General features: G+C 46.7%; 1 protein-coding gene across 10 annotated transcripts in view; it reads left to right on the top strand.

The window, feature by feature from the left end:
- Positions 1-24,368, top strand: part of HIPK2 (homeodomain interacting protein kinase 2) — a 142,421-nt gene that overhangs the window by 25,854 nt on the left and 92,199 nt on the right. For all 10 annotated transcript variants that reach the window (XR_010373776.1, XM_064456687.1, XM_064456697.1 and 7 more), the window contains exon 2: positions 16,351-17,449. Coding sequence is in view for 9 of the 10 variants with exons in the window: in XM_064456687.1 (XP_064312757.1) it covers positions 16,351-17,449 (1,099 nt within the window). In the remaining variant the exon portion in view is untranslated. The remainder of the gene's footprint in view (positions 1-16,350; positions 17,450-24,368) is intronic.

Consider the following 24,368-nt stretch of genomic DNA (forward strand, 5'->3'; position numbering starts at 1 on the left):
TGGGAGTCTGCTGTGATGCATCAGTCTGCTGCCCCGACCTCTGGTGTTTCACACCCAAACTGAGGGGTGTTGACTTCGTCACAGTGCGCTACTTTTTAAATAACCCTTACTCAGAGGTGGAAAGTGTCTAACCCATGAAGGGCCTGCGTCCTCCCTCCTGCTCCCCTCCGCAGAGCTCCTGGGGTACCACAGCTTGAAGATGTCCTGGGCAGCAGAAGGGAGGTAGTGAAGATAATGTCCCCCTCTGAATATCTGGTGTGTGTTAGGATGTGGGATGCGTTACTCCATTTCTGACCTCTGAAAATGACCTCATTTTCATTTCTGACCTCATGAAAACCTACTCTTTGCCCCTTTGCCTGCCAGCCAACCCTGTTCTGAGTTAGTGCACGTAAGGCAGGGTAGACAGGATCACCTTTCTTTCCGAAAAAGAGTACAAGGCAGCACCAGCACTTGTTTTAATTTATTCCTGCTCCTGGGTGTAATTATAACCTCTGGGTTTCAGCATAAAGGTGGAAGGGGATGTGATTGAATGGGGTTAAGTTTTTTTTTTTTTCAAATTGCATTAATACGTGACTTATATGAAAAACAACCACCCTCACGCAGGAATGCAGGCACTATTTGCAAGCTGCCTGTGGATTTATGAAGCGTTTGGAAACACACTGCACATTATTTCCTGAGACCTGTTTCTTTACACAGCAATGGTGTTTGCGTATTCTGGGACAACGATGAGACATGAAGGTTTTAAAAACAAAATTAAAACAAGGATAGAAAATGTTTATTTCAAAAGCTAATAAGGGCCCTGTTTCTTAACAGAACAGAAACAAAATGACAAACCTTTCAGTACCTAGTAGGGACTTTGAGAGATCTGCCTAGAGAAAACTCTTTTTATCATCTATATATATTATTCTTTTTAAATTTTTTCTCCTCTTTTCTGTGAAGGCTGTTTACACCAAAACAATATCTTTGTTTTCAGAGTTCATCTGCTCCCGCTGCTCCTTTTCCAGCTGAAGTCACAATACTCGGTTTGTGACATCATCACTGGCTCCTCACAAAGAGGAGTTTTCAGTCCAGGTGGAGAATGTGCAGCAGCAGCAGCAGACGAACTGCTGAGAGCAGAGAACATGTTTGACTCAGAAGTTCATAAAGAAGGGAAGAAAAAATCCGCAAGAAAATCCAGGACAAGAAAGCCCACAGAATGCCCACGTAGGTCTTCTGAGAGTGTGCGTCTTCTGAGGGTGTGCATCTTCTGGGGTGGGCACGGGTGTTGGACGCTCTACCTTCCACAGGATTTCTTTTGAAATCAGTTAACAGCAGACCAAATACTTAACTGGTAGAAAATTACTTACTTTTGAAAAACGGAGAGTGGGAGAGAGGAGTTGAATTCAGATTCAGGTATGACTTGGATACCTGAACTGTGTCCAGAAGTTTTGTGGGGGCTTTTTGCTTTTTTTTTTTCTACACAAACCCCCTTGCAGAAAACAAGGGAAGAGGACTAATGCCCTGATCCTGCTAATGCTTACATATGTGGTTAGCTTTCAGTGCGCGAGTTGTCCTGCCGAAGTCAGTTAAGACAATTCATGTGCTTAAACTCAGACACAGGCCCACATGCCTGTAGCTTGAGGGTCTAGCTGGCTGCCCTAGGGGAACAGTTAAATAAAGAATTTATAGAATATTTTCTGATGCAGACGCTGCCTTGACCTGGGGAAGCTGAAGTCTCTGGCCTGAATCCAAACTGGCCTTACGCCTTTCCCCTTTGCTTTTGTCTGATTCATCTCTTGGGTCACAGGCTTGCAGCTGCTGGTTAGGTGAGGCATGTCTGTGAGTGTTTGAAGGGCTGTGGCTTAAGAGGTGACACAGCGAGATTATTAAAGAGGAAGGGGAAAAGAAGAATGGCAAAACAGTCAATGTCCCCATTGACTGCATCACAAGTGATACAAGTGAAAAATATATGTACATCCACAGACATCCTATAGCTCGATATGACTAGACATCCAAGCTCTAGTTATTAGTGACTGGTTCATTTGTTGGTTGTCTTGAAGAACAGCATGTCCAGGTGGCCCACAAGCATGGATGGAGCAGTCACCTCACATCAGTGAGATGACTGAAGGGTAGGGGCAGCGTGGAAACCCCTCAGATGCATTTGTAGCATTGTTTCCATGCTTCAGTCTCGTGGCTGCACCAGGAGGACCTTGAGCAGGAAAAGGCATTACTACTGTTCCTCCAACATAACTTCCCTGCCAGTGTAAGACGGGCAGCACCTCCAGCTGGTTAAGTGCACTTGGTCGTGTGGCTTTCAAAAGACCCTGAGCAACCTCTGCAGCCACAGCCCTTGGTGACTGATGAGCAGCCTTTGCTACAAGTGTTTTGTCACACCTCCAGCATCCTGGGCAACCCAGGCATCTGCTTGGTCAATGTCCAGGTTCCCATCGAGACGAGGCTGAGCATTACTCTTGCTTTCCCCTGGCTCTCTGCTACGGCCATGCTGAAGCATTTCTGAAGTGTCACACATCAGGAGGATATATATTTTTCAGGCAAGCCTTGTAGCATAACTGTACTGGCAGCCTCAGGAGAGTGGCCATTTACCTACATTTGTGTTTTGGGATGTCTTAGGAATTCTTTTTGTTTGTTTGTTTGTTTTAAGGAGACCTGCACATGCTGTGTGGCTGTTGTGGCAATCCATATGATTCATGTCTTGCAGTCTGACAGGTTTATTGTAGCTTGCATGTGCTGAGCTGCACACTGCGTTTGCTGCCCTGCTCGTGGTTGGTACCAGGGCAGCCCATCGTGCTGGTCCTGCACTGTGAGCAAGCACCAGGACTCAGAGGGTGCCGTGCATGGGAGGGCCGCTCAAGCAAGCTGCTTGTGTTGGCTTTGGGAAGTGGAGAGGACATGAGAACACTTGCTTGGGCTTTATTTTTTAAAACTCCTCCAGGAATAGCATGTTCCTTGGAACAGGCAGAGCAGAAAGCGGGAGGGTCAGTTTTGGGATCTATATTGATGCTGCCAAGATCCAGTTTCATTTTTATTTTCTGACCCTGCAGAGCATGGAGTAAGTTATCATTTAATTTGAACAGCTTGGAGTCTCTACCACTGAGCCTTTAAAAGACCAGATGTCCAGTTACACCTGCTTCTGTTTGACATCTGTCTTCCCTAAGGTTCAAATGTTACACTGGCTTGTTGGGTCTTTCATTCATTGATGCCCATCTGAACCTCTCAGCTCTTCTTTTTTTTTTTTTTTTTTGGTAAAGGAAAAAGGCGTGAAGGTGCAGAGGGCTGGGAGTGGAGGCACAGCAAGGTGGATGCATCATGGCCTTACTGAAACCCAGGGATGAGCTGGAGGGAAGCACCAAGACAAAACAGGAGTGACATCATTAGTTGGGAAATTTAGAGCAGTTTCATGAAAACCTGTTTGGTGCCATCTCGCATGCAGTCCTCAGTGCCGTTCGCTGCTGCTAGGGCAGGTGAGAGGATTGTAGTCGGGGGCCTCAAGCCAGCAGGTTTTCTGAGTGAGCCACAGCAGGACGTGCACTGTTGATCTGGCACACATGCTGTCCCCATAACCACCCGCTGCTTTGGAGCCCCCATGCTCGGCTTGGTGGTAGCTTGTGGGCATGAGGTTTGCAGGGTGATGGCAAGCGGGCAGAGACAGGTTTCCCTGAGCACCTGTGCAACACAACCCAGCCCTTCCAAGTGAGTGTTGCTCTTCCATGACAGCATAGAGAGAACATGCGTTTACCCTAGAGATCTACTGACTGTTCATTTTGCTCTGGAGCTACATCTTCTCCCTTTTATTTGTCTCTTCTGTAAAGTAAATATTTCCATAATAGTTAATATTTGGGGTTTCCATGGCCCTCGGCAGCTTTTGTTACTCAGCTACATCTTCTTTTCTGTTTTTGCCAGATTTCCATAAGGAGGACAGATAAAGGCAAGCTCTGTGTTGCAGGATCCTGATTTTTGTGGGTGCTGGTATAAATACATTTGGTATAAAAACTTAACACCTGTGACTAATGCTTGTAGGACCGAGGTCCCACTCGGCATTTTTAGCCTGTTCAGATGTGTCAGAGACGTGCCTGATGGGGTGTGCTGATTGACAGCAGGTTCAGGAGGGCTGGGCAGCCGGTGAGAATCAGCATCGTTTGGTGCCCAAATGCAAGCTTGTGGTTTGTTGTCTGAGTGATGTGTGGGGCAAGGGAGCTTGTACCACATCTGCTTAGAGTGTGACCAGCTCCTTAGGACTGGTCTAACAGTCACCCACTGTCTTGAACACTGAATTCACTTGCTAAACTTTTGTAATCACCATAAAAGAATTGTTAGGTAAATATATTTTCTGTGCCCAAAAGCAATTGCCCCACTTCCTTTTGATCTGAAGATAATAGACATAAAAATGAAATGCAGACCTATGTTCCTAAACGGTCATAGTTAGTTGGTCCTGAGCGAGATTCATATTAAAACAGGTTTTGTTAAGATTTGATGATTCTGTAAAGAAATGGAATGAATTAGGACTTTGGTTTGTAGAAGTTGGAAAATTGTCTAGACGTTGCCCGTGATCTGGAAGATGGAGGTGGCCATTTCTGAGATAAGGAACTCCCTTTTTCTTAATGCAACGGGGGTGGGGAAACTGAATGGAGAAGGGCATTGTGTCAGATGCAGAACCAGCAGTCAGCGCTTGCCTTGCATTGTACTGGGTTCGTTCAAGGGTTTCTTCTGTCTGGCTTAAAATAATGGCTCATACTGGCAGTGGTCTCCAACCCTTGCTGCCTTATGCATGGTTGGTTGCTAGGAGGGCTGCTGTCATCCATGTTTTAGTCGTGGATGTGACGACCAATTTTGCATTGCTTTCCAAGCTTTGGCTAGATGACTCAGCTAGTCCTCTGGTGACTCATTTCAGTCTCCCGTGAGCCCAGGAAAGACTGAAGAGGGAAGCGTGGCTATTTTCAGACACGAAAAATGACCAAAGCCAAGAAGTATGTCCACAAAGGAGTACTGCAAACATCGCATGAATTGGGTGTTTATATAGGGTGTAAACTTGTCCCTTCCCACTAAAATTCTTTCCCCAGTTGCTGTATTTCTGCTGAATCTAGTTTCCAGTCTCTTCTTACTCTTCATCCATACATATATTGGAAAGTTCTCTGTGAGTTTTGAGTACATAAGGTCTGATGAAAGTTCACAGGACTTTTGGTACTAAATTCCCTTAGCTGGTTTTGGTTTTGGTTTTTTGACAGTTCCCCCCTCATCATTTGCTAGGATTATCACAATCGCTCTACCAGCTATAGGCCCACTCCAGCCCAGTTTCTTCCCCAGTTGTTTCTATGTTAGACAATGCTAAGATGCTGAAGGTTCTCCTAGATCTATTGAAAGCTCTTGTGATTGACCATGAGATGCTACTAATTTGGTTTTTTCTGGATCCTGTGCAAACAGTGATATATTTGCTTCTTGTCAGAAAATCATACAGAGCTTACTTTCCCAGAAATTCTGCTATCCCCGTGAGTTTGGCCAGACTTCGTTTTCATCGTTGGTCGAAACCCATTGGGGGGAGTGTGGATAGCTTGGCTGAGGTATCATCGGTGTGGTGATGATTCTGAACTCGTCGTCCTGTAGCATCGAGGCTGAATCCTTGAAATTCCTTGCTGTAGGAAAAGGAAAGAGCTGAGTGTCCAGGTTGAAAGGACATGGCTGCAAAACAGCTGTAACAGTGCCACGAAGGTGGTTATGGAAGGGATGGAGCAAGCGTGTAGTGACATGTAATTTCACAAACGTAAGATCATGGATGAGAAAGAGGCCTGACAGCGCCTTTAGTTAGTCTGTCGTCTGTAGTCAGCTGTCCTTTCTTATGTGGAGTTTTGATAGTGTAGGTTTGGCTTCAGTGATGGTGCCATACCCGTGAGTGCCGCACAGCCGTTACTGGTAGTGAAAAGTGAGTACAGTTGTACACGGCGTGAGGGGTGCTCAGGTGCCTGTGTCTCTGCAGTGTGCTGTTCAGGATCTCCAAAGCACGAAGTGATCTGGAGCAAAGTTATACCAGGCGTTGTCTTTCACTGTACCTCCTACTGAAGGTGTCACCTGCTTGCTCTGTCTTGGTCAAAGAGGAGCATGTACGCCCAGTCTGTGGGGCTGTCTCCACCTAGAGCCTGCTTTTGAAGCTCAGTCCCCCCTTCTAGCCCATCACAGCAATAATAAGCCTCAGGCTGCACTGCAGAAGGCTTTTGGCATGTATTGTATGTACTGGATCTCCAGGTTCGGCTTTTCTCCTCTTCTGTCATGCTCTAGTCTTGCCAGCACAAGAAGCGCAGCAGCCATGGTGTTAAGCACTGTAGAGCTGAGTAAATAAATATGTCAATAAATAATCATATCCTGCACAAAAGAGAAACCTGGGGGAGAGACTGGTGGTATCTAGGGAGTTCTGCTTATACAGGTGGAGGTTTTTATTGTTTTCTTTCTCTTAATGACTTCCCTTCCTCTTGATTTCTTTTCTTTTAGAGCATTGAGGGGGAGTAGGCAGTCACTGGTGTCCCTGAGCTGCTTCATCACACACGGGGGCCTTATATCTTTCTTTTTCAAGTAGATATCCTTTGCTGAGCTCCTGAATGTTTACTCTTCAAGGCTCTGAAAGCCTGTTTATCCCCACGCCTAAACTGGGTTTTCTTTCTGTGTTAGCAAGAGCTTCCTGTATCACCTAGACTGTCCTTCCTTGGCCAGACAAGCTGCTTCTCTGCATGCTGAACTAGCCTCTGTCCTATTAGACCTTGCTTAAAAAGCAAGTTGCTGTGAAGGCAGCGGGAGATCAGGCATGTACCACCAGCTCCCAGTCCCAGCAGCTAGCCGGCAGTGGGGCAGGAGGCATCCAGAGGCATTTCTGTGGGATTGCTTGGGGCAGCATCACTCATTTCTTTTGGAAAAGAGATTTTTTGCCTTCATCCTCTGGCTGTGCAAGTGCTGGTATGTCTGTACGTGGCTGAGAGTGACTGTGTGTTTCGTGTGACAGGGGTCTGTACAACCTCAAGTACAGCAAAACCAGTCATTGGAATTTCCGAGGCATCGGAATGTTCAAGGCATCGTAGTTGCCGGGGAACCCGAGGACACATCCATTAACTCCCCAGCTTCTCATGGAGAGGGCTGCAGTTCCCTCTCACTGTGGACTCCTACGAGCTACTCACCGCTCTCGGAGGAGAACGGATGGAGAGAGACAGTTAAGTGGCGCTTTTCTACAGGGTTACTCTTCTGGGGTGTAGCCTGTGAACTTCAGAGGGGTTTTGAGGGAGAAATGAGTCCACACCCCAGCCCTAAACCCTGTGTCTCCCTGATAGCCTTTCTTTGGGCCAGGTGGCTGTGCCAGTCCTGCTGAGCCTATTCTGGTCCCAGCTAACGGCTCCCCGATGGCCTTTGTTTGGGCCAGGTGGCTGTGCCAGTCCTGCTGAGCCTGTTCTGGTCCCAGCTAATGGCCCCAGCCAGTTTCATGTCATAGATTTCTGGGTTTATAGTCTTTGGAATGCAAACCAAAAGGCATGAGTGACAGCCAAGCATTTTTCTGACTGTTTGGCCGTCACTTTGGGGATGTTTTTTTGGCCCTAAGTGATGAGGAAGATAAAGTTTGGAAGACAGGGTGAAAAACTAATGTTCAAGATGTGTTTTCTTGAGGAACTGAAGGACTTTTCTCTGTGCTGGATTGTGTTGTTGTGCCTATGTGAGGACAGGTTATTTACAGAATTGCTTTAACTACCTAAAGTGCAGGTCAGGTGATTAACCTGCAGCATCTTTTCTCTTAATTTCCTAAAACACTGCATAGCCCTCCATGTATTAGAGTGCTGTTAAATCCTGTGTTTGGTCATTCTTATTTGAAAGGATTTCTTATTCTCCAGCAAAGGGAGGTGTTGCTGGAGAAGAGAGGAGATGTAGTTAACCCTGGCTTTGGGATAGCTGGGAGATCATCAAATCAGTCTATCTCAATTTTCTGCTTTGGCAGAGCCCCTGCCTGGCTTCCCCACCTTTCTCCTTGCATCTTCATCTTCCTTTGCAGCCGAGATCCTGTGTATTTCATACAGACCTCACCAGGGGCTTGTTTCTCTCCAACAGGTCTGTATCCTGATGGAAATGAAATGAAGGGAGGGACTTTGCAAACAGGCAAACTGACCTTTTCAGCCCAACTAGTGCTTGATCTGAGTTTCAGATTTCGTAAACAAAGCAAGGGCTGAATGTCATGCAATGGCCTCTTTGCAAATGAAACACTTAAGAAAAAATCCTGTGGGAGTGAGAGGCTCAGCCTGAGACTCCTGCAAGCCTTGCCCATGTCCTGCCTTCACAAGCAGGGTTGCGTCTAACGAGTGAGGTATGCAAGGTGCCAGCCATTCCCTGTGGTTTCACCACACTTGCAGGCCAGTTGGAGTCATTGACATTATAAAGCTAATATTTACAGGTGGGAAGTCATCCAGGTGGGGAGGCAGCTGTGGTGGAAAAAGCCAAAATATTCTTTCCACTAGGCAGTTGTGGGAAGCCACGAGTGTGCCAGTGCAGCGTGGGTGAAGGGGGCACAGCCAGGGCAGCAGAGTGAAACACTAATTCATTTTGGTCCCTTTTCCAGAGGCCCTGGCACCCTTTCCCAGGAGCTAAGATCATGGAGGGCCAGGTGGGGTGGCCAGTGAAGGCTATAGGACCTGGGCCCAGGAACTGCGGAAGTCTTACGTTTCCCCTGTAAGATGGGGATACTGTGGTTCATCCCTGTTTGGCAGATGGAAACTGAAGTGACCCGGCTGAGTGACTTGATCCACACTGCCTGGAAAGCAGAGCCATGCCGAGATCCTTCTTTTTTTCAGTTCTGCTTTCAGGATCCAACTCTGTCAGCAAGTAGCAATCAGAGATGGAACTTGTGGGTACCTAAAGGCTCTTGCATTACAGATTTGTTTGGAGGTTAAATGTATGGACCCACATGCATGCTAAACTGGACTACAAGGCAAGCTCTGGCTAGTTTCATATTTACTGCTTAGGCTATCTTGTATAGTTCTCCTAAGGGAACTTTGGGTGCCCTAGAAACGCCATTATTAAAGTTTGTTCCACGTTCCCTCCATGGAGGATGTGATGGGAGGGAGGAAGGTGGCCAGAACACATACTCTGTTGCCAGCTACCTGGCTCATTGATCTGAATAACTGCTTTTAGGCTCATCTGGTGCCATTTCAGCATCAGAATGGGAAAGCCACAAAATATTCCTTGGTAGCTAGCTTGCTTTCCCCATCTCCTGGCCTTTAAGGAGATGTCGTGCTGCTCATGAGTCCCCCAGCAGCCTGCAGCAGAGCCCCAGCTGGGCACCTGGCAAGTGCCTCAGGTCTGCTGGGCCCCTCTCCGAGAAAAATGAAAGAGGGATTTCTTTGGCAAAGCATTTTGCTAACAAAATGTCTAAACATCCTTCAGTGTCCTCCAAAGATAAAGCTTCAAAGCAGGGCTTCTGTTGATCCTGCCTGTCTGACTTCAGCTTGTTCTTTTTCTCTCATTCCATCTCTGACTCCAAAGCAGACTTTCTTTTCCTCCAAGGCTCTTGGGAGTACTGAGTGGTTGTAAAACTTGTTTCTGACTTCATTGACACCTACTTTTCTAAAACGTTTTTACACTGAGATTGTGCATAAGTTCCTTAGAACTCTCACGCAGACTTTGAAGGCTTTCAGGTGCTGCCATTGCCTCTGTCTTTATCGTTTATTGCCTCATTTTGCTCTTGGGACTACAGAAGCTGTCGCAGGAGCTGATGGCTTTGCTCCCTGGCTTGGGAGGACTGTTGCTCAGCGACGTCCACCCAGCAGGACTATCCGTCAGCCTTCTCAAGCCACCGAGACCTGCCATGGGCACAGCGGACTCCCAGGTTTCTTACATTATGTCTGGAGAGCACTTTGATGTATTGGTAGAGTGTTTGCAGCATCCTTTCATGATTTCCATAGAGGTGACAGTCTTCCTGTCAGCTTTGACAGGTATGCTGAAGGGGTTTTACTTACTGGGTCTGGCTCTGTTTTGTCAAGCCTGTTGCCTATCAAATGTATTCTCTTGCTGCCTTCATTTGCTTTCCGCTCAGTGATGCTGAGGTGTCCTGGAGAGTACCTAGGTATTCTTCCAGTTCAGGGGAGCACGGACTTGACTGCTGGACTTTCTTACACCAAGATCTAGAAACTGGTGTCAGGTCCAGTGGCTGCAGCACCTGCAGGGAAGTAATGAGGCAGCCTCTGGTGAGGTGTATTTTAACCTGCATTCTCAGGTGTTGCATCGTTAATTAACTATAATGTGAAACATAAACTAGTCACATGATTTACTGAGGAAATCTGTAATATTTCTTGTCATTACTGCAATTCATTAAAGTGGGCGTTGGAGGTGACCCTGAAAGAATCCTCCACTGAGGTGTAATCAGGGACTTAAATGTAACTGTATATATTTGTCCCTGAGATTTTGCTTCATGTGCCTAAAACCTGGAATATGTCAGAGGAGCCCACGGCTTGTTACTCAGGCTTGTGGGCACCTGAACCCACATGAAAAGGATGAATAAGAATTGTGGTGTTTCTAGATTACAGAAGATATCTAATAGTAGGGCTTTGTGGCTTATAGTGGATATGGAAGAGTGGAGTTTTGTAGTGGTGCGATGTGAAATTGTGGTCACTGAGCACTGAAGGAAAGGCTTAATATTACAGGGACTTGACTCCTTTGTCTACAGAGGCAAAATAAAAGCACAGTTGGTTCAAAGGGAGATCTGTCGCTGGTAATGCCTGGTATTCCCTAATTCCTAAGAGTTTGCGGTTTCAGGTGTATAGCATGCTTATTTAAGTGGTTGCTGTGTGCGTGGGGTAGAAGGACGCTTGGCTTTGGTTGGTTGGTTTTGTTTATGGCTACTCTGTGCATTGGAAAGTTGCTTTTTTGTCTGTTCAGGGGATGTGGGTCAAACGTGGCAGCTAGGAGCTGTGCGAAGCCAGGTCTGGAGCACTACAGGGGACAGGCTCTGTCACATCTTTAAGAACTGCTATGTGCTACATAAGCATTTAGGAAACTGCTAATTACGACGAGACAGTTTTACTAGCAGGACGGGAAAAGCAGAGCAGGAAGTCAGGGAGATTTTCACCTGGAACAAAGGCTCCCTTGACATCTTCTTCTCACCAGGAGCAGGAAGGAGCTGAGGCTGTTGAGGTCTGAACTCCACTTTGAGGTTGTCTCCAAACAGTCGGTAGCACACGGGAAGGAATTTGTGTAGCCTCCAGGGACATATATTTTAAGGAGGTTCCAAGAACGCAGTGGTACTGGGGACGATGCCTCAAAAGAGGCCACGCAGAGGCCACCATGAAGAAGAGTGCTGTGCTAGAGACACAGCAATTTTGAAGGTGCAGTATGTTAGCCATACCTGGCAGATCCCCTTTTCATTGCCTTCTTAACCCAGGTGTGCATATGATTTTGCAGGCTTGTGCCTCTCTGGGGAGAAGTGGAAGATATTTATTTCAGGAGTGTCTTGTGTGCATCATTTATATGCTGAACACATGCCATGTGCTTTCGACGGTATTTTTCAAGCAGGCACTGTCGTTCTGGCGGCAGTCAACAAGCAGCCTCTGGTTACTGTGTACTGCCAGCTCTGCAGGTACTGCAAAAGGTCTTACTGACTACTTAATACAGGGCAGGGGCTTGGTCTCTTGCCACCGCAAAGGCCACGTTTATAAATCAGCAGTAAGTGCTAGGAGTAAAGCAGAAGAAAACATCAGTGACTTTCAAACTGTTCCTTCTTTAGTCCCCAAAGTGCATTTTTTGCCCTTTGGGGTGAGGTGGGTGGATAGGGGACTTTACCTCATTTGCTTTCCTGAAACCTGTTGGAAGTACAAGTGAGGCGGCTGCGTGATTTGTGTACGCATGTAGAAGAGGGCCATCTGAATTGTAAATAGCACCTGCTAAATTATTATTAAGTGAAAGCTGACGTGGGAGGAGTTCTCAGAAAAAAAAAGTCAAGTCTTTTAATAAAAGTCATTCAGGCTGTTTTAACATTGTCCCCCGGCTGCACTCTACATACTTCTGCTCATGTGGATGCTGCAGGGAGTTACGTGAGTCGTATCAAGGACAGGGGAGGCCCCATTAAATCCAGTTACTGTCAATTGTGTGAGAGCTTTAAATGGCTACACTAAAACTCATTATTAAAGAAAGGAACTATCAATTTTATTTAATGCATGGTGCCCAACCTTGATTCTTCTCCCAGCCCAGAGACCCACCGTGCACAGGGGTGTTATAAAAATTAGACCTGCACTCCCCAGCGCTTGTATTAGCTGTTGCAGAGTTCTGGCTGCAGCCTGACTGGCTAACTGGGGCTGCAGGAGACTGCCCTGCACCCCTGCCAAGGCGGGACCAAGCCTGAGCCCAGGAGGGTTCAGTCCGTGTTGACACTTGCCTAAGTCCAGACAAAGCTTTTGCTAGCACAGGTGGGGCTGCTGAGCCACGCTTGAGGCAAGCAGGAGAACTCAGCGGGCAGGGCTGCTCGTCCTGAGCATCCTCACCCCCTCTGCTGCTGTCAGAGAGCAAAAAGGGGAGGAAACAGGGGCCAGCCTCAGGCCATCCCACGCAAAGTGGCAAGGTGTCTGCTAGGATCTTCCTGGGTCACAGGAAGGCAGCAAGAAAGGCTCAGCCTCTCACAGGAGGTGTCTTGGCAGACCCGAGTTCAAGAGGACTTCTCCCAGGTGAAACCACCTGTATCCCTCCCTCCATGGCTTATGGCCCCTCTGCCTCTCCAGGAGTCCTGGAGTGAGGATGCTCCTTCCCCAGAGACCGGCTCTGGGGGATACTCAGAGGGCATCTCTGTCACAAGGCTTGGCTGGCATGGATTGCCCCATTACTGCAAGCATGTTTCTTCATGGACATTGTGGCAAGCCATTGTTGGCCTATGTAATCAAAAGGCTGAAACTGTAAATCATATTACAGGCTGTAATGAGGAATTTGATCCCTGTAATGAACCATCCAAGTTTGATTCACATTTATTACTATTTCTGCTATTGCTATGGAGTAAAGCTCCTTTATAAAGGAAAGAACATGCCACCAGCACAATTTGATAGGGTCTTCAGGAAACTTAGGTTTGTGTTTTTCTCACATTAGCTGCACAGGCAAATTCGCAATAAAAATTACTTCGCTGCAGAAGCCTTCTTTTCCCATCACCAAGCTGTCAATCAGCCTGTAATTTCTTGGTATCGGACTATGCTGAAGAGCTGGCCGAGTTATTCTCCTTACAACGTGTGCTCCTAAAACCTCAAATGTGAGAAAATAATTTTGGATGGAAGGAAGAAGATTTCATACTTCTATTTTTAGGGAAAAAAATATTTCTCCTTCCATGAGATATAACCTGTGAGGAGGGCGGAAGTGGCAGCTGAGGAGTGCAAAGTCCTCCCTTTAGTCACAAGACAGCCCTGCTTCCTCCACCTCCTCCATTTTTGGGGTACCAGAGTGGGTCAGTGTTTGTCCCCTGTTCCTGTCCCCCTCCTGAGGCTGCCAGTAGTGTTCCAGGGACAGCAAGAGGCTGGTTGTTGATGTGGAAACCGGTCCCAAACAACAACTCATTTCACCAAGGGGCACAGGCGGCCATCTGACGTTGACAATGTTGAGTGACTGCTGACCTTGTTTTTAGCATCAGCTGATATCAACTGGAGCCCTGCCAGTTTGCACCAGTTGAAAGTCTGCCTCTTAATGGTGGCGATTATCCTCATTTTTAGAGCAGTGCTGAGAGAGCTGCAGCTGCTGCGCTTCACATCCCTGACTTTAATTCGGGGTGCCTGGGTCTTCTGGTGTTATCTTTAGGGGAGCATGTGAGAAGAACCTCTCTCTCCTTGTTCTGCATCAATCATTTTTTTCCTTCTTATTCTGTATGAAGAGATATCGCTCAAGCACACCATGTAATGAAAGCCATAAAGCTATAAATTACACCTCTGCTACGTCCACAATATGTTACCAATTACATCTGCTTTATTATTCGCGTCCAGGGAAAAACATACATCAAACCAACCCCACTCTCCAGGCAGGTCGGTACTGTACTAGAAGGAACACCGTGACTCTTCTTAATCAGTGGAAAAACAAACACAGTTTCGGCTCACTCACATACGATATTTGTGTCCAGGATGACAAGTTGAGTAATATTGCTGCGGTTCTCCAAGCTTGCCACGTGACACATGCTACAGCATTCGTGGCAACATCATCACCCTGTGGAAAGGAGAGAGGAGAGAAAGCACTTAGAGGGGCAGGGAGCTGGGGGAGTCCAAGGACCCAGTTGCAGGGACCTTGGAAATTGCTGCCAAGGAGGTTGGCGGAGGGGAGTTAATATGAATTAATATGAATTGAAGCAAACAGCATCAGAAAGCCAGGGGTCACGTCTACAAAGGACACACTGTGTGGTTTGCAGGGCTTCGTTGCAAGATGAGGGTTAGTGGAGTTTTGCATTGCGTGTTCCAGCAGGGGTGAGGGTTTCCCCACGTGTCCTGATAGGGGTTTTCTTCTGCGTCTGCCCTGTCTTCACAAATTCATCACTGCGGCAGGGATGAAGGTGAGGGTGTTGAAGCAAACTGGAGTGATTGCTTTGCTGGTTACTTCTGTATAGCTATGTACAGTGGGTTTTGGCTCACCACAGCACCCTTGTCCTGAGCAGTTCCTGGGCTTTGGGCTGCTGGGAATTAACTGAAAAATGGGTGTTGGGTTTGTTCAGGTGTGTTTGCTTAACGACGCCACTCAGCACTGGAAGTGTGGAGTAATGTTCATATTTTTCTATATGGGTGTATATGTTTATGCATGCATGTGTGTGAGTGTGTGTATGTACACATGAGCTCCAGAAAGTCTTCCGAAGAGCAACACAGACTAGTGGAGAATGTTTTGGGGTTTTTTTAGGAAAGGGAGTCGAGTGTTAGATACTCTCAGGTCTCCACATGAGGAAGTCATCCATGGGCACTGCGGAGTTAGTTGTGCTTCTGTCACTGAAGCATTCATTCAGCTTTTAACTTTTTAAAGTTGAAAACAAGTCAAGGTTATGTTTGTGCTTAATAATTCAGCAACAGTGCCAGCTCAGCATATTGTCTTTTTCTTCCCTAGTCATTCTGGTTTATTAAAAAGAAACACTGATGACAGACAGAAGGGTGAAGGAGGCTGTGCCTTTCTGCTTTAACTCCCGCTGGGCGCTGACTCCTTCACCAGGAATGCCCATAGATTTGTGCCGTTCACAATACTTTTGCCCCAGCAGCACCATCCCTACCCTGGGCAGGGAAAGCTGGCATTAAGTCAGGACTTAGATGTCCTCTTCTCTGTGGACCACATCTTTTCTTCTGAACAGGAGCATTTCTGTTTCAGTGGAATATTACTCAGAACCCTTCAGTAAGTCTGCCTCAGTGATACTTTATTTTCACTTTGGTTATGAAGTTGTAGGTTTCATTTTTGTTTGTTTGGTGGGTTTTTTTTTAAGAAGATGTAGAAGATCATTAACTCTTCTAGAACCAGAGAAGCTTGCAGTAAAATAGGTTTTTTGTCTTTCCTCAAAAAGTATAGTTATATTAGGTCCTAGTTCTGCCACATGCTGATGTGTATGTTACTTCATTAACAATGCCATTCACTTCCAGGGGATCTGCTTTCCAGTGATGGTATTGTCACTGTGAATAAGAATAGATGAACACGTTTTTATAAATCTGGGAGAACTGAGACCACACAGTGAAGCTCATGTCGTGTAACTCACATCTCCAGTGTCCCTGAGCACAGACCAGCATTGTGCACGATTCCCACGTGCAGACTTGGCAAGCAACCTGAAACATCATCTGCTTCTTCTGTCCTGGCTTGTCAACTTTGTCCGTGCACCTCCATTTTGTCATGTTGTATCATCTCTGGGTCCGATCCTCGCTCTCTGCAGGCCAGAAGCTACTCAGTGGTTTTAGGGGAATAAATGGAGGGCTTAAGTCAGATCCACCAAACTGTTTAAAATAGGATGAGCCTGAGGATTTGAGATTTGGTCTCCCCAGGCAGAATACTTTGCGGTATTTGACATCAGTTCTTCCCGAGAGCTAGATATATTCATGGAGACCATGAGAATAGGAGTCTCTTTAGGCAGAGGAGATAAAAATAACATTTACATTCCTGTTATTAAAAATGAGAAGGGGGAGAGCAATAAAGCAGGAATCTGTTGTTGTTGTTAGTATAGTTGAATCAGGGATAATGATTTATTTTAGAGCATAATATTTTATTTGTGTTGAATACATATTTCTGGAAGAACTTGATTTTTGTGTGTGTGCATGTGCTGTATCTGAAGTCTGTATCCCATTTTTCCTTCCTGCCACTGAAAAAATGAAAAAAGCTGGGGAAAGCATCTTGACATTGTGGTTTCATTCTGATCTTGTATTGCAGGTATGGCCTCGCATGTGCAAGTTTTCTCTCCTCACACCCTTCAGTCAAGTGCCTTCTGTAGCGTGAAGAAACTGAAAGTGGAGCCGAGTTCAAACTGGGATATGACTGGGTACGGCACACACAGCAAAGTCTACAGCCAGAGCAAGAACGTGCAGTCATCCCAAGCAGCCGCCGCAGCAGCCGTCAACGCCTCCCTCCAGATCCCCAATCCGAGCATCCCTTACGAACAGACCATCATCTTCCCAGCAAGCACGGGGCACATCGTGGTGACATCCGCCAACAGCACTTCTGGTGTGGTTGCAGTGTCTGGGCAAACACTGGGCGGGCCACACAACCTGATGCGTCGCAGCACTGTGAGCCTTCTGGACACCTACCAAAAATGTGGACTTAAGCGCAAGAGTGAGGAGATCGAGAACACAAGCAGCGTGCAGATCATCGAAGAGCATCCACCAATGATTCAGAACAATGCCAGTGGAGCCACTGTAGCCACCGCCACCACTTCCACGGCCACCTCCAAAAACAGTGGCTCCAACAGTGAAGGGGATTACCAGCTGGTGCAACATGAGGTGCTCTGTTCCATGACCAACACTTACGAAGTGTTAGAGTTTCTTGGCCGTGGAACTTTCGGACAAGTAGTGAAATGCTGGAAACGTGGCACTAATGAGATTGTGGCTATCAAGATCCTAAAGAACCATCCTTCCTATGCCCGGCAAGGCCAGATTGAAGTGAGCATCCTGGCTCGGCTGAGCACAGAAAGTGCAGATGACTACAACTTCGTCCGTGCATATGAGTGCTTCCAGCACAAGAATCACACGTGCTTGGTCTTTGAAATGTTGGAGCAGAACCTCTATGACTTCCTAAAACAAAACAAATTCAGTCCCTTGCCCCTGAAGTACATTCGACCAATTCTCCAGCAGGTAGCAACTGCCCTAATGAAGCTGAAAAGCCTAGGACTTATTCACGCTGATCTCAAACCAGAGAACATCATGTTGGTAGACCCATCCCGACAGCCATACAGGGTCAAGGTCATAGACTTTGGTTCAGCTAGCCATGTGTCTAAAGCTGTGTGTTCTACCTACCTTCAATCCAGATATTACAGGTAAGAGACTGGGCTCATGTAACATTACTAGGAGAAATATTTTACGTATTATGGGAATTTTCTTACATTCCTGTAAATGAATGGGAGTCATCCCTCAATCTTAAACTGGGATGGCTCTTAGAATGGCTTGTTGGTGATAGAAAAAATAGCATCCTAACCTCTTGGAGTTTACTTGCATTGAAAACCATTGTAAATTTGTAAATAACCATAAAATGTAAAAACAGAGTTTGCCAGTTACGATTTAGAAAGCCTTTCACCTCTGTCAGTACTTTGTTCTCTCCTCAACTGTTTCCAGAAGAGAGGATGGCTGTGGAGAGTCCACATTTCCTTTCCAAGTCAATGCAAGTAGGTTCTTGGTTTCAGAAAGACCTTAACCTAAACAATCAATCGTATTTTGCTGTGTCTTCCAGTCTTTATTCATATGTGAAAGCAGGGACTTTACAAGAATAAGATTGTCCCACAGGAAAACTGTATGGATGCAGAAGATGTTTTGTCAAGGATTAGTTTTCACTCAGACTGCAGAGCTTGCTAGAGTCAATGGGAGTATTCTGGCTGGCTCCTGTCAGCTCTGCTCCAGGAGAGTGGGCAGCCTGGCCAGGCTGGAAACACCTTTCTCCATGTAGGAAGCTGTTGGTGGGGATGCATGAGTATTGGTAGTAATTTGGTGTTGGACTGAGGATCTGTCATGGACAGTTGATTCCTACTCACAGTGCTTTTAACTACAGGTATATTATGTGCTAGGATGGAGTTCTTCCCTCCTGTGTAGGTGTGCCCAAAGCGAAACGTGTGAAGCAGCTATATCCCTCTTCAGTCTATTAAACCGTTTCAGCAAAGCAGCCTCTGTAACCCCTGGAAGGCCATCCTCTCCCTCTGTCTTGACTCCCAAGATGCAAAGTCTCTCTGTAGGTGTTCTCCTTGGACCTTCTCTTTGGTACCAGTCAGCTTGGTTCAACATCCCAAGGACCAAGAAAAGCAATTCTACTGCTGCCTCAGGAGTGGGAGAAAATAAGGGGGGAAAAAAAAGGAATTTGTCTTTAGATGACAGCTGAATTTAGAAATGTTCAGGGCATGTTTTTGTTGTTGTAATTCTGTGAAACAGGGGCAAAGAGGGAAAATGTGATCCTTCTTGATGACTGATTTAATGAAAATCAGTCCTGGCAGCATCCATAGCTCATCAGATGGGTTACAGAAAAGCAGGGTAGTTGCTTTGTTTGTAAATAGGAAATAAATCTGTCTTATACATGGGGAGGACTGGGGACAAAAAACCAACATGAGTTGATAAAAGACCCTTTTCCTACTTTATAAACATCACAGTGGCAAAGCCCACCTGAGGTCTGAGCTTGGGAAGAGTTAATTTTCACAGGAGCAGGAACTTTGACAGTGTAGCACCACAGCAGCTGATTTTTATCTGCTTGTCCTTTGCTCTGAAGGAGGCCAGAAAAAAAATCCTCAACCCTAGTTTATACCTCAGAAGAGGCTTATTAAATGAAATATTCTACCTGATGACAGTCCTATCCTCCAGGAGAGACATGTTTCTGTGGTAAATATGCAAAAGCTTTTAGGGTTGCAATTACCTGGCAGACTAGAAGGAAAAAAAAAAAGGATAATACAGGCATTTTGTTGTTGAGTTATCTGTGATTCTGCATTAGCAGCCTAGGTCCCTAGCTGAAAGACGGAAGGGGCAGCCAAAATGAAATATGTGACAGAAAGCAGAAATGAAAGAGAAAAATGGTTCATTCTCAGCGACAAACAAGGAATATTTTTGTGGCAGTCTCTAGGGAGGAAAAGGCTTGATAAAATTTGCTTCTTATATTTTAAATGTTATTCCTGCCCAGTCTGAAGTTGCAGCTTGTTAGATAATAAGTTCTGTCTGTCTAATTCCTCCCTTGTTTTCCATACCTGAATTGATGGGAGGAAGGGAAAAGGGGCAGCAGCTCACCAGGAAAAAAAATAAGAAAAAGAAAAATCTCGTTGGGTTGAATTACATCAGCAGGGGGCTGCTGATGAAGCTAAATTCAAGTCATGAGGAAAATTTATATTCTTCTTCATTTTCTGATGGGGGGAAAATATAGCAGAAAGACCCATTCCGCTCCAGAGAGAAGGAACTTTCATGCTAGGGGAAGCACAGGGCTTTATAAAGATTTCATGGGTCTTCCATTTAATTTACACTTGTTTTGCTTGCTAGAGTATAAAAGACAAGAGGATGATTTCAAGAAATGGCACGTTTAAGCTGAACGTGAGGCAAAAGCTTCTTTGGAGTAAAACCTCTCAGACTCTAAGCAGGCATGCCAAAGAAGTGACAGAAGCCCTGTGCCCCACGCATTTAAAGAAGGACACGGCAGATTGCTGGGGAATATACTGTAGAAGTCGGCTCTCAGCTGGAGGTTTTTTATCATGGGCATTTGGGAGCAAATTTTCAGGTCGTCCCCATATTTTCTTAACAACTTGCTTTTTCTTTTCCTTTTTTTTTTTTTTTTTTGTTGTTTAACGCTACTCTCAAGAATGTGATGGCCAAATCCTTTCAAGTGAGGAAAGTTGTGTGGGATCCTGCTCATTCTCAGAGCAATATAAGGCATTTCCTCTTCCTATAAATGATAGGCCTATTTTCTCTGCCTGGAGGTGGAAGACAAAGTATCTTTAAAAAAACTCCATGCTCTTTCTCGTCCCATATCTTCATAGCCCAGCATAAGCTAAGACAGTCCCAGGGCTGCTTGCAGACTTCATGTGAGCAATTTGCTGTTGCTGCTGTGTAAAGTGGCCTGAAGATGAACTGGATCCCTCAGCCCAGTTTCTTGTGAGAGGAATGGACTTGGTTTTGTGCTGTTGGTGCAGCTTGGGGGCCCTCGCTGGGCGCCCCAACATCAGGACCTCGCTGTGCCAGCAGGGCTATTTCTGTCAAGCTAAGCCAGTGCTCTTTGGAAGGGTCTGGAATGCCTCCTGACTGTAGAGGGGCCCGAGAGGGGCAGGACACGCCAGGCTAAGGTGGGCCTTGCAGGAACTCCCCCTCGCTGCCAAGAGGGTCCCTCTGGGAGAGCAGCCCCTCACACCCACAGTGCCTGCCCCAGGCCTGCGCCTCTGCTGAGGGGCACGAGCACCAGAGCCTGGCAGGGTGTGGGGACAGGGCGCATCTGGGCCCTGCCACAGCTCTGCACCAAAATGTTGCGAGAGCTTAAGGCTCTGAGTCCTTTACTAAAGGGGAGCAACCCCAGAGCAGACTGGGAGCCAGAGGTAGGGTCCTCTCACCCACCAGGCCTGCACCAGCATGTTGTTATCTGCCCTGGCCCCGATGGCTGTGCAGTTCTGGCGCTGTTGCGCTCCCCCTGCTCCCCACCAGCAGTGGTGGGATGCCCGGGGACTCTCCCACCCCGTCCCGATTTCGTCAGCTGTTCCTTGCACCGCTGCTCCAGCCGAGTCAGAGATTTTGTCAGTACTGTGGTCAGAGTTGCCATCTAAAAGGGTGGGGGGTGAAGAGAATCAGCCTCGTTCCTCCCACCCATCTTCACCCTGTGGTGCAAAACTCACTGTGGTGCAAAGCATTTCTCATGTAGCATCCTTAGCCTGCACGTATAGGACCTGGCTGGTAGCCATGCAAGCGGTCCCCCTTGTTTGGGACAGTGGTCCCAGCCTGCCCCCCAGTCACCGTAGTCCTTTGTCTTGTCACTTATTGCTAGCTGAGTTGGCCTGGGCGTGATCAGTGACCCTTCATGGAAGTACATGGTCATGTAGCCAAGGTCTGGAGTTGCCTGTGTGAGGAATCAAAGCTGCCGATGGAGGGTCGCTTTGCCCGGCTCGCAGAGCAGGAGCTTTGCAGCTGGAAGTTTTAGCCAGGCCTGCTTATGCTAGAAATGAAGCCCTGTTCGCAAGAGCAACCGATTAAAAAGCTGCAACAGCCAGCGCGTCACGGGGTATCTTCATGGGATTTATTTTTCCCTTTTTTATACCGCATTTTGAAGGGGAGATCACTGAGGTAGGCTTTGTGATCTCCGATTTGCAGGAGGTCAGAGGGATGAATGACCAGAGATATCCCTTCTGGGTTGATAATCCATGTATGAACAGCTTCCCAGGAAAACCCACATCCTGAGAAACGCAGGGCTCAGGCTGCAACAGAAGCCCCCTCTTTTAGAGCCCACATTCATGCACCCAGGCAGAATAGGGGGTAGTACCCTCTCGGAGACAGGGTGGGTGGGGTGGTGGGTAGAGTTGCAGTCCTCCCTTGCTGGAACCAAAGCGGTTCTCTAGTGTGGGGTGGCAGCGCTGGGGCGTTCAGAGCATGAGGGCTTCCCCTGGGGGCACTACCACCAAGCTACCTTGCCCTCTTGGCTTTTCTTTACTGCTCAGCTGAAACAGCTGTTGTGTTGCTCCCCAGGGATGAGTGTGTTTCACTAATAATGGCATAATCACCTTATGAGATTTAAGTCTTTCAGAATTTGCAAAATACTGCAGGTATAAAATAATGGCTGTCACCCCTGCACTATTAAGGGATAAATGTAGTTTTGGTGCCTTGTTTTCAAAAGGCTTTGGCATGTGGCATGTCTGGCCATGGGTTGAGATGTCTGCTTTGTAGGTAACCAGCTTCTGATGAAGTGTTTGGATAACAGGGAATGGAGCTGAGTATCAGTTTGAAGAAGTGTTTATCAGTCTAGTTTCAGACACTGCAAGACAATATGCAAGCATAAAAGCCTACGCACATGTTGTCAGCTGCCCATACAGAGTATATAGTGAGGCTGTGTGCAGGTGTGTTTTTTAACTGGGTGTGCATGCTTAGGTGGGTGAGTCTGGGTCCTGAGGGATACAGGGGACTAAAGTGGATCGGTCTTGCCACACATGGACATCGTTCCACAACAGGTATCAGTCCTTTAGCCATGCTGACAGGGAGCCAAAGCAAGGTAGATTCCCGAGCAGTCACGACTTCTTCCCCATTGTGTGACTCAGAGCATGCATCATTCTGGCCAAAACTGGCCTTTAAATGAGGCAGTAGTAATGGCAGCAGGGATAGGCTGTGCTTATTAATTTACTCAGTGAATTGGCATCTGTTACATCCTTGTATAACAGTGTTAGTGCACTTATATTTCAAAATCTTGTGCCATTCGGACTTGCAAAAATATCTCTATCTCAGACTTGACTGCTTTTGCAGCTGTGGGAGCCTCTTTGCTCTGCCAGTCTGTTTCAATCCTACCTGCAACATTCACTGCTTTACTGACTCTGCCTCTCCAAGGTAAAGAGCAGGATAGCTAGGTGGTTTGAGGAGGAATATTTCTTCTGGGAACTGGAGCGAAACCACCAAGTTCATTGCTGAAGTCTAAGCTCAGTTTCACGTAGTGATGATCACGCCTGGTGATCTGTCGTAGTAGGACTACAGGCTTGCAGAACAGGCAATACATTGTAAAAGACTTTGTGGAGGAAAGCAGACTTCACACTCTACTATTTTAAGCAGTTTTTCATTTCTTTCCCAACAACATTTGGAGTTTGGAGTTGTTTTTTTCAGAACCAAAATTCAGCAGAATTCTTTTTTTGCAAAACCAATGCCAGGATTAATTGAATCTCGGTTTCATTGTATCCAGACCACCAAATCTTGGAAGGGAACAGCCATTCAGCTGAAAGCTTTTGGCTTTGTCCCATCTGTGTGATAGTCAGGCCAGGTTAGTTTCTGTTTTTACAAAACTCAAGCAAAGATAGTTCTTTGCCAAGTTCCTCTGTGTATAAATCACCCCGGAGCAGGGATGGTAAACCGGCATTTTGCCTGTGGCGCATCCAACAGAGGATACACACACACTGTATATTCTGAAATAACTCCCTTTCTAATTTAAAACAGAAAAGCCTATATTTCAGCCTAAACAATCTCTTCAGACCGGAGTCTCCCTAGGGTTTTCTCTACTGAAACCTCTTACTGTTTCCTTAGGTGTTTTTTATTTTGCTCTGAGCAGACATGCCAGCTCCTCCTTTATCTTGTCAAAGCTAGCGATCTGCCCCATTCACTGTGATGCTCCAACACCTCCCGGCCCAGCTCCAGCACATGATGCTGTCCTCACTCTGAGAGGAGCCCTGCATCCCTGTGTGGAGTCGGAAAGGCTGTCACAGGAGAGCTTTGTTTATTTATTAACCAAGTGTGTAAAATATACCCAGTTATGGGCCTCTGGGCCCAAGAATATTTGGAACAAAGGGCTGTTTGCAAGGAACCTGGCAGGGAGGCTGCCCCAGCTAAGAGAAGTCATCAATAGGCCGAGGAAGGGGAGAGGGCTTGTGCTGCTTCTTTTTGGCTCATCTATGTCTGACTGATGGAAAATCAAACATGTCAGCTGAGTGCTGAGCCAGTCCCTCCTGTCCCCTCTCCCCGCTCTGAAAACAGCTCCTATATGGCAAAGACAGGGGACTGATAGTAATTATTCCTTGTGCAGATCTCAGTTGTGGCTTGGTCACTAGAAAGGAAGGAACCTGTGTGTGCACAGGCAGGGCTCAATCCATTAGGGGCATAGTAGATCAGAGACAAGTATGTGAAAGGCAGCCAGAGGCAGGTACCAGGGTTGGGAGCACTGGTTTTCCAGCAGCAGGTGCCACCCCATGGGTGAGGGGCTCTGGTCCTCCCCAGTCAGCTGGAGTTGCAAAATCTCTGCCATAGTCCAATGAGGTAAAACACCACAGGGAACTGGTTGGCAAAGTCCCACTGAGCACAGATTAACAACAACAACAACAACAACAAATTAAATAAAAATATTTTTGGCTGCCACACTCACTGTTAATTGTTGGAACAACCAGAGACTCTAAGAGCACTCTGAAATCTGGGCTTTGGGCCACCTGTTAACCATACCCTGTTGTTCTCGTGTTGCTTTTCCCTTGTTCATCACTGTTAGAGATACTTGGGTGAAAAGGCGTGTTTGTTTCTTAGGAGTACCTAATTTCCAGCAGTTCCCCTTCCCCACCT

The sequence above is a fragment of the Phalacrocorax carbo genome, chromosome 1 (genome assembly GCF_963921805.1).
Source record: "Phalacrocorax carbo chromosome 1, bPhaCar2.1, whole genome shotgun sequence".
Taxonomy (NCBI): domain Eukaryota; kingdom Metazoa; phylum Chordata; class Aves; order Suliformes; family Phalacrocoracidae; genus Phalacrocorax; species Phalacrocorax carbo.